Source organism: Dermacentor silvarum, chromosome 1 (genome assembly GCF_013339745.2).
Source record: "Dermacentor silvarum isolate Dsil-2018 chromosome 1, BIME_Dsil_1.4, whole genome shotgun sequence".
Lineage (NCBI taxonomy): Eukaryota > Metazoa > Arthropoda > Arachnida > Ixodida > Ixodidae > Dermacentor > Dermacentor silvarum.
In genome coordinates, this window is record NC_051154.1 from 241,104,366 (window position 1) to 241,119,306 (window position 14,941).

Sequence of the window (14,941 nt, forward strand, 5' to 3'; positions counted from 1 at the left end):
GTGACAAAAGAAAACCCGACATGGGTGTTGAGCTGAACTGGAGAACGTCCGTATAGTGGCGCCTCTAAAGTGGCTGCAACTTAGAGAGCACTTCTGCTTAAATTCCAACCTGAAACGCGCCGAAAAAAAAAAAAAAAAGAATATTCACAGCTGCCCCCAGCGAATCAGCATTTATGAAGGTGGTGTATAGTGAGGAATAATCCCCTGCTAGAAGTTCTGAGTCAGTGCGTCTCAGCGAAGGCAACCAAAGCGGCGTATACTGTGTCCTGAAATACTCAGGGATAGCGCCATGCTGCGTAGTCGCTGAACGTATCGCACAGAAAAAGGCTCAGCAGTCAGCTTAGTTACGAGCTATGTAATTTTCATTATTTTCCTTGGTCTGAAAAATGACTGAGAAATGCAAAAACGGGCGTGTACCGTGCATTGCGTGCACGTTAAAGAACCCCAGGTGGTCAAAATTAATCAGGAGTCCCCCACAACGGCGTGGCTTATAATCATATCGGGATTTTGGCACGTAAAACCATAAACAATTTAATTTATTTTTGATAGGTTGATACAACAAATAGCCCAAACTGGGAAATTCTGAGACTCGCGAAGCCAAATGAAATACAAAAAATAAGGCACGACTTTTCATCGCGATAAAAAATTGCGAGTTTAATCCAATTTGCGCGGCGCGGATACGCCACGAAGTGCACTTGCCTGCACCTGCCGATAAACCAGAGCACGTGTGACCAGGAAGTTTTATCGATTCCCGCGCATTAAGAAGGCGGCTCCACTTTACTTCCGAGCGCCCGAGCAATTGTATTTTCATATATTCAGGGCCCTAACAAGCCGGGTGTATTGTTCGAAGGCTCGTGCAGCCGAAGCATATAAGCATATATATATATATTTATACGGAGGCGCTCGGGGAGCAAGCGAGCGCTCTCGCCGCGCGGATCGCACAACGTGCGGCAGCGGCGCTTGCGAAAACGGCGACTGCCGGAGGCTTAACGATCAAACTTATCGCGCTTCGCCAACACCGCCGTGTTTGGTCGATGAAATATTCCGACGCACGGCTGGATACGGGCGTCCCACACCGCCTCCGTCCTTGGTCCCTTTACCGGTGACGGGCAGATAATTAAACACACAGAGTAGAACCGCAAACACACGGTCCTCTTCGCGGGACGCGAAATTTGTGAACTATCATCATCGGGAGAAAGAAAAAAAAAGGAGGGGGGGGGGGGGGGGGGCGATAGTGCGGGAACCGCCGCCGGCACTGGACGCGCAGCCAGGAAGCAGCGGCTGCTCATTAGGAATACGGCCATAGAGGGGTTTGTCTCGCGTTCAAGCTGCTTGAATGAGCCGACGAGTGGCCCGACGGCCGCCTATTGATTGTCAATTACGCGGCTGCGTCTGCGCGATGACTGTCTTTGATGTGTGCTTAGTTTGGCACGCCTGTCCGAACCTGGCAAGTTTTATTTTGTTTGTGCGTGTGTGCGTGCGTGCGTGCGTGCGTGCGTGCGTGCGTGCGTGCGTGCGTGTGTGTGTGTGTGTGTTGTGTGTGTGTGTGTGTGTGTGTGTGTGTGTGTGTGGTGTGTGTGTGTGTGTGTGTGTGTGTGTGTGAGAGAGAGAGAGAGAGAGAGAGAGTGAGCGTGTCAAAGACAGCTGGAGAAAGAACATCCAGCGTGATGATCGCCAATATATCGCTCATCAATGCCAAACATTTGTCCAGCCCAGGGGCACCGTGTTACCCCTCTTGTCTCCTTATAACAGGAAGCTTTCAAAGCCAGCTTAAATGTACCTTCTTCGGCACGTGTTAACCATACTCGCACTTTCGTATGACAGAGCCGATGCGAAGCGAAAAGCAGTTCTTTTACACGTGGCGTTTTCGCGACGCAAGGAGATTGCTTCATCTCTGCCCCCTGTTGTGTGTGCGCAGATTTGTGCGAGACCATGGTGTGTGGTCGGGGCCGCCAGTGCGAGCTGAACGAGGCCGGTGAGGCAAGCTGCGTCTGTCAGAAGTCTTGCAAGAAGAGGCGCAAGCCCGTGTGCGGCTCGGACGGCAACTACTACATCAACCACTGCGAGTTGCACAGGGCCGCCTGTCTCGCGGGAAAGCCAATCGCCATCGACCACCGCGGAAACTGCAATCGTAAGTGGCACCCCTTCCGTTCTACTATACGACTCCTTTTTCCCGTGTGGAGGTTCAGGGGTATACCATGCACGCTAAGGCGCAGGGGAACACTGCATCGTCCAATCACACGGCCTGGCGCATTCTCACGGGAAGCAGTTATTGATTATACGCGTTTTGTTTGTAGCACCTGGGTAACATATACGAGGGGGGGGGGGGGGGGGGGGTATTCACCACACGTGGAGGTAACTTTTTTTTTTCTTTTCATTATTATTTGTGCCATCGTGCCTCTCAATACGCGTCACATCCAATAGAGTCACACTAAGCCAGTTCTTCTTCGACCACTACAGATACGAGCGGGAAACTGGGTATACGTCTTCGCGGTCATGTAAGTGCAGAACTCCCAGCTCATTTTAACCATTAAATGTTCGAATAGTGAAAGCTCCACTTTTTGTGAAATCATCTGAGAAGCGCAGTTTAACTCTTCCTTTTTCACTGATGTGTTCGGTGACGCATTTATGCTGATGTTTTTTTTTTTTGGTTTTATTTTTTTTGTCGCCAGTATATGCATTGCTCTGGCTGTTCAAATGTAGTTTCTTTGACATAATCCGTTATAAATAACACTAATAGCTCAGAAATGGGTGGCCCAAATTGATGATTTTAGTGCTTATTCTTGAAAAAATTGGTTTAATCCGAGGCAAGACAAATATAAAAATTCAGATGCGTGAGCCTAAGTTATATTTTACAACTATATGTGGCACATATCGCTAAATAAAAACTAATTTATTAAAGTTACAAGTAACTGAAACTTAAAGCGATGGCAAGAACACGTCCATACCAAATTAGTTTCAGCAGATTGTCTTAGCACGCGCTCATAGCGCGTGATCTCGGCGGCTGTTGTCCCTGTTTTCTTTGAAGACATAACAGTATGCTTCGAAATGTCTTATTCAGTTATTGCCGAGAAAAAAGGTAAATACAGTAATTTTCGCAAAAGGCATTGTTTTAGAGGCTAAAAACGTTACGTTCCCGATTGCCATTAAATTTTGTATTTCAATTAAACATCTCCGTACACTTTAGAAAATATTCAACAAATTTGATAAGTTACTAAAAGACATTTTTTTTAAATGCGAGAAATAAAATATTATTCTTATCAACAGCGTTTGGTCGCCTTAGAAAAGCGCTGTGGAACCAAGGCCGCACGTGCCTGAAAATCAGATTGAAAGTGGGAGACGCTATTTTTAGGCAACTTGGAGCGTAAAAAGAAACACACTTATTTTCGCACGAGTACGCCAATAGTAGTCGGCTGGGTCTCATTGTTTTGATTTATTCATTGGGGAATTGGAAACGTTGGCAACAATATGTCGACGTCGAAGCAGTAATTTCTATAAAAATAAAACAATGAAAAAAGTACGGCACAACCAAGATGGAAGGAATAGCGAGCGAACGAATAGCGAACATAGCGAGCGACTACACAATGCGGGCAAACTCTTTTCAACAAGGAAAGGTGAAAATTAATGAAATAGAAGGAGGGAGATATGTGGCACGATTCGCGTAGTTTTGCGATAACACACACACACACACACACACACACACACACACACACACACACACACACACACACACACACCACACACACACACACACACACACACACACACACACGCACACACACACGCACACGCACACGCACACGCACACGCACGCACGCACGCACATATTTGATTTCTTTGATGCGCTATATCCTACGGTCCAAGATTTTCTTTTTCCAAGAGCGTTCATGAAGTCGGTTCATTGTCATTCCGAAAACAATACTGTGTGACCCACATCGAGAACAACTTATGCAGGATTACGAACTTTTACGAGCTGGATACAGCGCGGCACCGAATCAGGAGATACGGCCAAGGGGCTAGCAAAGAAGGAAACAGAGCTGCGTGCGTGTGTGCTTCTTTAACCCCTTGGCCGTTATCTTCCGATTCCGTGCCGCGTTGCATCCAGTTCGTAATGCAGTAGCAATTGGCCCAATCTTCAACACTACTGTAGGTACGCAGAATAACATTTGCAGCACAAATAGCAGCCCTCGCATAGGTTTCCTATGGTGGTTGGTGTGTCTGGAAACATATTCAAATTATATAGCTAAGATCTCTTGCATAACTGATGACCTCAACGTGAAATGTAGTAACTGCTATCATTGCCTTCACGTCTGAATTATGGCTTAGAAGAATTTTCTGTGGGCCTAGTTGGTGCATACTTGATAAACTTTTTAGAGCGCAAACAAGAGACAAGGCACAAAAGGGAGGTCAGACACAGGACGCCTGTCGCGTCTGTCCTGTGTTTGACCTCCCTTTTGTGCCTTGTCTCTTGTTTGCGCTCTAAAAAGTTCACGTCTGAAGCACTCCGATTGAGCTACGTGATTTTCCCAACCTGCTGAAATAACTGCCAGTGTGCACCCGTTCAAAATTCGTGCTTTGCGTGACGGTAAATAAAAAAAAATATTTCAAGTGAAGTGAATAACAGGTTTTCTAACTTCTGTCGCTTATATGAGAGAGAGAGAGAGAAACGTGGTGGGAAAGGCAGGGCGGTTAAACCGAAGGATTTATTGTGGTCTTTTGGTCAAGCGTCATCACGGCTTTCTTTTTTTTCTTTCCACCTTTGAAACTGTTTTCCTACAGAAAATTGGGATAGGTGCTATTTTTCCTGTTGTGTGTTATTCAAAATTTCAAAAGCATATATTTCAAACATGTAGTTCACTTTTAATTATACTGCCACGTCTCATATTTGGCGAACTGCCGACAGCGCAGCAGCAGAAAAGACGAGCCATGTGTTGAGGCCACAACAACGAGAACATTACCGTTTTAGGCTACGTACGAATTAAAGTTAACTGTCCCGATTTTCTGGTTTCTCCTGTTAACTTACACATTGTGACAATACCAACTTGTGTACTTTTTACCTAAAAATGTTTGCGATTTCTCAAATAGAAATAACTGAATTCATCAATTTTTGCCACATACATCGCGGCGTCATTTTTTACACAGTTGTATATTTTAAGGAAACTTGTAGTTAGAGCAACTCAATCACTTGCGAAAAACAACATCAGCACACATAGACGTCCGCAAAGTGGGGAGGAGAAGAGAAAGGGGGGCATATGGGTTGGAGCGACTTGCTCAGGCCAGAGCATACACGCAGCAGTTGGCAGGAACGCTTGTGGGGCTTACAGCGTGCGTACGCACAACGCTTATACCACCAGCGGAAGGCAGAAGGCTGCCCTTGCTCCAGCATCCAGCCAATTGAGCGTAGCGTTGACGGTGCGGCCGCTTCGCTTCGTCGTTTTTGCAGCCAAACGCGCTCCGTGTTGCGAGCCGCGCATGCGCCGTTAGCGGGGCAGTACGGCGACGGCGACGGCGTGAACCGCGTTTCGAGCGCCCGTGTAATAGTAGTTTCAATAAAAGCACTTGATTCGTTGGAATGAAAAGAGAGTGCACATAAACATTCCGAGACACATAATGAACATATATATATATATATATATATATATATATATATATATAACTGAAACAGTACAGTAGTGGCGCACCGAAATTTTGGTGGCGTTATATCTCTAAACTCGAGTGCCTTTGCAATGAAAGTTCTAGCTTAAATAAGAATGGTGGGCCACCTATATTTTTGCTGCAGGCCATATATGGCCTCATACACTGTTTTCTGGCTCGCCAGTAGTGCCACTATTAATGTAGCAGAAGGCGTATGTTAGATGACCTGTTCTAAAAGGGAGCCAAATCTTTTGCTCAAAACGTTCAAATCTTTTGCTCAAATTTGCACAAAACGACGTGAAAACGAAACAAAAGTTTCACGTCTTCGCGGTGAGCGACCCAGTACTTAACCAGTGTTCTAAGAACTGTCGAAGGGTGAATATTGCGCGTGGTGGGGTTTTGTATTATAATCTTCTGGTAGAATTGGGGTTTCGAGAAAGCTGAAACGAAAATTTCTGCGCGCAGAGTTAATTAATGCGCCCTAAGCAATACATTCGGCCACTACACAGCAGCAGTGAAAGTGCTATTCGCCACTTCTCGCGCTTTCTAACTGATTGATTCCGTTCGATGTAGCGGGAAACCCAGAAAAATTACTAGAGGGAACTCCACGGGAGTTGCAAGTATGGCGGTTCAGCCAGCACGGAAATATGGGCAGCACATGGATTTGCCTAACTTCGTGCTTCTGGCTTCAAACGGCTTCTGTGATTTTGCGAATTGATTAATTTCAACAAAATATTCAATGATAAACGCAACAATTCCCAGTGATTATGCATGTCCGCATGATTATTCATGATTAAGCCTGTGTTGCATAATCATGAATTACACATGCAGAAGATTATTATGCAGAAGACAAATGCAATTTTCAATAGCCTGGCAAGGGAAAAAGAATTCAGGATCGCTAGTCAGCCTCTAGAGTGTACAGGAGTATGTTTATCTTGGTCAATTACTCACAGAGGACCCTGATCATGACAAGGACGTTTACAGAAGAATAAAAATGGGTTGGAGAGCATATACGACAGGCATTGCCAAATCCTGACTGGAAGCTTACCACTAGCTGTCGTTGAAAAGAAAAGTGTACAATCATTGCATTCTATCGGTGCTAACATATGGGGCAGACACTTGGAGGTTAACAAAGAAGCTCGAGAGCAAGTTAAGGACCGCGCAAAGAGCGATGGAACGAAAAATGTTAGGCGTAACGCTAACAGGCAGGAAGAGAGCGGTGTGGATCAGAGAGCAAACGGGCGTAGTGGATATTCTAGTTGACATCAAGAGAAAGAAACGGAGCTGGACAGGCCATGTAATGCGTATAGTAGATAGCCCGTGGACCATTAGAGTTACAGAATGGGCGCCAAGAGAAGGGAAGCGCTGTCGAGGATGGCAGAAAACTAGGTGGGGTGATGAAGTTGGGAAATTTGCAGGTGGAAATTGGAATGAGCTAGCGCAGGACAGGGGCAATTGGAGGTCGCAGGGAGAGGCCTCTGTCCTGCAGTGGACATAAATATAGGCTGGTGATGATGATGCCAGTGTTTAGAAAACTTTGAGTGCTTGGAAATTTAGAACGATAAAGCGTAATAAATAACGTGACAATGAAGTTTGAAGCTACAAGCGCGTAGATTCAACAAATTCGTGTACTAACCGTCATTCCGTCCCTTGATGACTGAACGAGCGAAGCGCCACAGTACGCTCTATCAATTTTAGTACGAAACCCTATGGTGGGGAATGTCGGCAGCTATTCGCCGCCGGCACTTCGCCGCGAACTATACTATATCGTTGAATTATTAAAATATGGTAGCATGAGATGAAGTGACCTCATTACGTCAAAAAATACTTTCCTTAAACGTGCGTGGATCGATAGTTGAATACTAAAAAAAAAAAAAAAGAGAAAGAAAGAGAAGCACGCACACACAGGATGAGCGAGTAAAAGGCACGTTCAGCGCAGCATTTTCAAAAAGCCCACGTGCGTAAACCGCGCGCATCGGGGCACCCTTCACGCTCGCCGCCGCCAGCGCCAGCTGTCCGCCGACAAGCGCGTTCTTCCTTGCTCCGCGTTTATTCTGCTTCCTGGCAGGTGGCGGCAGCATCCAAGGTAAAGTTGCAGGAGTTGGATCATCAGACGGCCAGTTGGAGGTTCCACTTCGTGCTTGCCGGCATTAATACTAGGGATAATATTGCTTTCTGCAGTTTTCTGACAATTGTTTGACAATATATTCTATAATCATTTGCAGGCTTTCTTTCTTTTGGCTCAAACGTTAAGCGTGGCCTTCCTTTACTGCCTGAGTTTATTTCTCACAAATCGAGGGTTCGTGGCTGTTGCGGTTGCTTGTTGGAAAACGTGTAACGATATAAATTACAGAAAAAAAAAAAACATTTACAGCTATTTTAAATGGGACACTTAAATGAAATACAAGGCGTGTTTGTAAGATTCTGCCTTGTCGATTGCTATGCTTGGGGACATCACAAATACAAATAGAATTGGAATAATAAATTAGTATTTTCTCAAATACTGCTCTACAACTAGGCCAATACGATGGCCAAATCGTGATCAAACCAAGGATGACGATCACGCTGTTTAAATTTGGAATTTGAAGGTATTGACCCCGGCTTGAATGGAAATGTTTTCGCGTTTCAAATTGGTATTTATCTTCCTCTCCTTCTACCATTGTTCTGACATCCAGGCCTCTTCCCACATCATCACGCAGGGTAGCAAAACGGAAACTATCACCTGGTGAACATCCCTGTCATTTCTTTCTTTCTTTCTTTCTTTCTTTCTTTCTTTCTTTCTTTCTTTCTTTCTTTCTTTCTTTCTTTCTTTCTTTATCCACTCTTCAGTATTTAATCGAGCTCTTCGGCGCGCTCAGCAAAAAAGCAAGAAAGAGTATTAATTAAATGTAAAATAGTAATATGTATTGAAAACAGGACTGAAAATAACAATATAGATGCACTCTCCGAAATAGATTACGCCTAGCAGCGCTCTAGACACATTACATGCAGCACTCATCTTGTCCACTCAGAACGTGATCACGCAAACACATCTCACACTCTTCACGTCTCAAAAGAGCTGTTTTCACAGGTCTGATAGAGACGACCATCTAAGCCAACTAAATATCATCTACCTGCTTGCACACACACACACACACACACACACACACACACACACACACACACACACACACACGCACACGCACACGCACACGCGCACGCGCACGCACACGCACACGCACACGCACACGCACACACACACACACACACACACACACACACACACACACGCACACGCGCACGCGCACGCGCACGCACACGCACACACACGCACACACACGCACGCACACACGCATATATATATATATATATATATATATATATATATATATGCAGTTCCCAATTTTTGTACTTATTTTCTGTTGTATGTAAAATTATTCGTGTACCACGCTGCTAAGATCTTGCTTAAGATAGCAGTATTTATATATATATAATAAATAAATAAATAAATACATATATATATACAAAACGACTTTGCGAGCCCATAATAATATATTAAAGTTTACAATTGGCCAGCTACCTTTGCCAGCTAAGCCGCTGTTTATGACATGAGGAAGCCTGCTCCACATGCTCTCACACCCATTTTTATTCGCGCTGAGATTTCCTTTTCACAGTCTGTGCGTGTGTGCACGTGTTTGAACAGGAATCATCAATTGGAATGTATTTCTCCTCCAGAATTTATTTCTCCTCCCCCATTTTCTTTGAAAGTCCTACCATCGGTAATAACGCGCGGAACTTCGTCTCGACATTCTCAAACAGGGGTCGAGCACGAGAGTTCTACGGAGAAGACCAACTCTACCCAGCAGGGCCCGGAGAGCAAGATGGAGAGGACTGAGGTGCCTTCTTCGTGGACGAATATGCCATCACACGAGACAAAGGTGGCCACGACCACGGAGTCTGAGGATTCAACGCAGCAGGACTGCACTCAGCAGGAGTACGACTTCATGAAAGAGAACCTACTGCTCTACAACAACGCTAAGATGACAGATAACAAGAAGACAGGTGAGGGGGCCCACTGAGCCCTCCGCATGCGATTTCATTTTACGTATATACAATGCTTTCTTCAATGCGTGAAAATGGAGTGCGAATACAGGGCTAGGACGAAACAGGAAAGAATGGGACGACATATAACACGTGATATTTATATGTATCATGTGCTATGTATTACGTGATATTATGTAATTATGACGCAAATTGCACTGAGCAAATGAAAAACATGAGACGATTGTTACAGCATGTCAACGCCTTCTGCAAATAAAAAAAAAAGGCATGACATTGCGGAACAGATCTTATAGCCAATTAATGGAATGCCCAGGAAGAGTGCAAAAGAACATCGCAGTGTTGAAAGGTTGTTCTCTCATTGTCGAGCGTGCACACAGAAGCACAATCGTAGCCTGTTATTCCGAAGAACCAAGTCGCAGCGTTTCGGTTTGCGGTTTGCGCATATATCGAAACAGCGGCTGCATGTGTCTCTGTTCACGCCGCCTCACTGCATGTCCCGCCTCGCTCAGGCAACGAGTACCTGGTGAGCATCATGTTCTCGCACTACGACCACAACCACAACGGGCTGCTGGAGGCCGAGGAACTGTGGAAGGCCGGCGAGGAAGACCGGCTCGGCCAGCTGTCCACCGTGTGCATACTGGCCGACATGCTGCTCTTCGACGACGCCAACCACGACGGCCGGCTCAACATCAACGAGTTCTATCTTGCCTTTAGTAAGTTATACAGTAAGTGCGCCCCCGCTCGCTCATTCCCTCTCCGCTTGCCGCGCTCGCTGGCATGCGTTTGTGCTTCCTGATGCGCACGGGCATGCTGCACGACAGAGCCTCTCACGGTCACGTCACTTCTATCGCCCTCCTTTCGCTAAGCTATAGATGCTCCGACAAAACGCCGTCTTCAATCTCGGCGATTATCTGTTGCGGGCCACTTACCGCCGTCGTCCAGGGAGACCGCGCCAAGTCCACGCGTTTAGCGTGACCCCAGGCGAGCTAACGAAAGGATGCTCGCCTGGGGTCAAATGAGGATGAAATGGCGTTGCCGTGAGAACAGTTGACAGTAGCCTAGGGCAGAACGTTCGTGCAGAAGGAGCCCAAGTAGGACTAACTGTAGGACTAGTTGGTCTGGCATTCGTTGTTCCTGCCAATACGCACTCCGTTGTCATCTATAAAGCAGCCGTTCACGGTGAACCCACAGCGGGGCACCTTGCTGAGACCCGTACTTACGCCCGCGGGCGGCACTCATTCTTCTGGCCAGCGCAACAATATCATTTTCTTAGTTCTCGGCAGGAGTGTTTGTCAGTAACAATATTATTCCATAACGAAGCCGTGAGAAAACTCGTTCAGCGAGAGGCAGTGTTGTAGCCAGCTATTTTTTTTTTTGGGGGCACACACTTGACCCGGGACGGTGAGGGGGGAGGAAGATGAGCAGGCCGCATACTAACGCAGAACTTTGTTTTTTGTGTGTGTGCGTGTGTGTGTGTTTGGGGGGGGGGGGGGGGGGGCACGTGCCCGGAGTGCCACTTCCTAGCTACACCACTGGCGCGAGGGCGTGGTAAAACAAAATCTTGCTGTGATCCTTCCTGTCCCTACTCCCTTGCGCTTGTATCCTGAATTCACACTAACTTGGCCAGCGCCCCCCCCCCCCCTCACCCTTTTGGTGAAGTGTACGATATGCATGTATACCAACCTTCATAGTAAGTGCAAATTGAAAAATATATTTCCGCTGAAATAAATATCAATTTAGTTACTGGCAAAGGTAAATCGGTGGGTCTAAATTGGTAAGGATGTTCACGAAGTTCAGCCACGCAACTCCTCAGTGTAAAATAGCTGTTACGGTAAGTTGTTGTGCACATGCAAATAATGTTTATGTTGAGCGTCAGCTTTGAGTGGGAAGAGTAATTTGAAAAAAGCTTGCCATTTCCCCCTTCAAGATTTACTGCTCTATTGCCTTTCCTTTTTGCGTGGGTATGATAGTTATTTTTTGAAGAAATATTTTATCGCTAAATTCACTTTTCAGTACAAACGTAGAGGTGGAAGCGCCCTTCGGTGAAGTGTGCTTCAATCCGTCTAGGTAATGGGTTGCATACCCAGACAATCGTTAAAAGGCCTCCATGCATTAACCTAATAAGTTTGCCGTAATATTGCGAGAATTGTAGCGATTATCTGCCTTAAATCGGTTCTAACTAGCTAAAACTAGAACAGTAGTAAATAAATCTGGATAACTAAAACTTACGAGCAAACAAGCGACTGTACAGTGCAGACGTGTTACGTAAGCTTGCTAATTGCATAGAATGAGTATCTCAAGCACTTCTCTGCCGCAGTTAAAAAAAGAAAAAAAAAAAAAAGCTGGGAAATTGGCACCAAACTATTTATACACCAAGGAAAGCGTAAGATTGATGGCCACGCTGGCTTTTCATGGCACTGCCTTTCAAACTCAAAATTTATTCCAACATCCAGGTTGTTGAGGGCCGTGGTCAAAAAGTCACTATACGGGATTGACTAGGACCACGACTTTTTTCGCACCCATATCTTTTTTTTTTTTTCTCTTCAGAGTCAGTAGTACAATTTTGCTCGCGATATGGATTTTAAGGAAGCGCTTATCCACGCTAGAACAGCAGGCTTAGTGCTCAGTGTAATTCATTGTAGTTCGTGTGTCGCTGCGTTTGCTTTCAGTTTCTTTTTCGCTCTTCCTTGCCAGGCGTCTCGGTTGTGTCGCTGGATAAGTCTCTCGAGGTAAACCACGTGACTGCTCGTGTGGGCGACAATGTCGAGATCAAGTGTGACGTCACCGGGACTCCTCCGCCTCCAATCGTATGGCGTCGCAACAACATGGACCTGTCCTCGCTAAGCGAAGACGAGATCAAGGCAAGATCGTTTGTGCTCGCATGCTGTCGCAGACAGAAGTTCAGGTTGCGCGCGCGCTGCGTTCTAATTGACCAGTGATCGATTGATGTAGTATTTGGCTAAACTGCCGGCATTTGAACCCGACACCATGGTCTGAGCAGCAAAGCGCTGTGCCAGTGTACCATCACACAGGGTACAAATAAATTAAATAAAAACAAATGATGCGTCAATAGGTTTTAGCTACTTATGTAAAAAGATCCAACACACTTATTGGAATATACATTAAGCGAAGCTTTTTCACAAAGTTTCAATAACGTGTCACACAAAGAGACGCATGATGCGTACAATTTCTGCGCTCAAAGAAACGTTCGCTTTAGTATAATCTAACCTAAGAGTGTTCATTACAGGTGTGAAGCTTTCTTCATTTAAGATGATGAAAGGTACTAGCCAGAGAAGTTTAATGTTGAGAGAAGAGTAATTACCTTCGAATCTGTCCCTAGAATGTCGTGAGAGTGCTATCTCTCACAAATGTTTCTGCTTAAAATGCCTAAAATGGTCAGTATGTGAAGAAATAAGAACACTGCAACGTCGACAGCACATTCATACGCTTGCTGCCGATCAATTTATTTTCAATCTCCTGCGCATCAACCTGGCTGTTTCTCTCGTTCTTTTTTTCTCTCCGCTAAATGATAATTTGCCTCATTTGCTGTTTCGAAAGATGAAGGTAACCTTAAGTGTAGGTGTATGGTTGTTTATTATTATTATTATTATTATTATTATTATTATTATTATTATTATTATTATTATTATTATTATTTATTATTTCAGCAATATATGTAACATTATCATGATTATGGTTTCTACACCTACTGTGGAGCTTATACCGTCTTTGGCAACCGTATAAGCAGCGGTGTGAAATCGCGCTCTCGAATTACTACTTGCGAAAGGTGTTCTGCTTTATAATTTCTTGTTTTCGTTTCATTTGTCCATGACTGTACTCTTCTTTTCAAGATTGTTATCTTTTATTCATTTTTTTTACTGATATTCCTCTGCTGTATTTTTCTTGTTCTTGTTCTATGTATGCGTGAGCCAGCACTTATACCTCATGGCTGTTCCTGGGCACGATAAATAAATGATTGATTTATTGAATATTATTATTAACGAGTGCTGGGCAATTAAATCATGAAATAAGCTAAGCTAAGATAAACGTTAGGTAGGCATGTGGTTTGTCTGCGCATTCTTTGGTGTTGCTCAAATATCGACAAACAAATTTTAGGCATCACCTACTTCAGTCTAACCTCACATAACTAATATTCTGCGTCCCCATGTGCAGGTATTCGTTGATGGATCCCTGTACCTTACCAACGTTCAACTGGTCCACTCTGGAAACTACACATGCCACGCCCAGAGAAATCATGACGTGATCCAGACACACATTCTGCACGTTCAAAGTAAGATCATCCCACCGTTACTTCCGAGCTACGCCGTCAATCATGCTTAATAATGATGCTGCCGGTATTGCAGATCTTTCAGCAGATTTATTGCGTCGTCCTGCACCAACAAAAGAAGTCAATCAACCTACAAGCATATTACGTGTTCAATTGAGCGTGGTTGGCAGCACAACGATATAAAAAATTTTTTCCAGTGTTTCTCACACTGGGAAATTCATGGCAGAGTAGGCTTTGTAATTTTTTACGTTTTTTAAAGCTCTCGCGTTAAGGGCCCCGTGTCGCAGAAAATCCGGCGTCGGCCTCGGCGTCGGCGTAAGCATCGGAATCTGGCGGAAAAAATCATGCCGACCCACATCATCCCGAACCATGCATCCCGACCGGGCGGTCCCTTCGCGTGGCGCAAGGCGCTAGTGAACAAAAATTGAATTTCTCAAAGTAATATCCGTCAGAAAAATCGTAAAGTACGACTTAACCACACCCTACAGACGGGATAGCGTCAGACTGTAATTTTAATATACGAGATAAGGCCAATAATCCTGATAAGCAGCCAGGGATCTTTGAATGCTATCGCGTTCCACTCTTAAAGGCGAAGCTTAAGCGTCCTCCAATTCTGATGGTGTTTCGCTGTACTTTGGTTCTAGGCAACATTGAGGGGAATGTTGAAAAGCGAGCCTTTCTAAATTTTGATTGGGCCTCATGTCGCAGAAAATACGGTGTCGGTGTCGGCGTCAACGGCGTCGACCAATAACGCTATCGCGTTCCACTCTTAAAGGCGAAACTTAAGCGTACCCCAAGTTTTTTTTTTTTTTTTATGTATATAACTGCCCAAGGGCAGAAAAAATTCCGCAGTGGAGTTCTTTTACAGGAGGTTAAAATCTCGTACCACCGCCAGTAGTATGCCGCGGCCACTGGCAGCACGCTCACGGAATATTTACATTTGCAGCGGGACAGACTATATATGCCGCTCAGTCTTCA

The 14,941-nt window shown here is 45.0% G+C and overlaps 1 protein-coding gene across 1 annotated transcript in view; it reads left to right on the forward strand.

Moving 5' to 3' along the window:
* LOC119436996 (follistatin-related protein 5-like) overlaps positions 1–14,941 on the forward strand; it is a 397,352-nt gene that overhangs the window by 341,222 nt on the left and 41,189 nt on the right. The window contains exons 4-8 of the mRNA XM_037704047.2: positions 1,919–2,131; positions 9,433–9,675; positions 10,185–10,388; positions 12,370–12,536; positions 13,849–13,966. Of these exons, the coding sequence (XP_037559975.1) occupies positions 1,919–2,131; positions 9,433–9,675; positions 10,185–10,388; positions 12,370–12,536; positions 13,849–13,966 (945 nt within the window). The remainder of the gene's footprint in view (positions 1–1,918; positions 2,132–9,432; positions 9,676–10,184; positions 10,389–12,369; positions 12,537–13,848; positions 13,967–14,941) is intronic.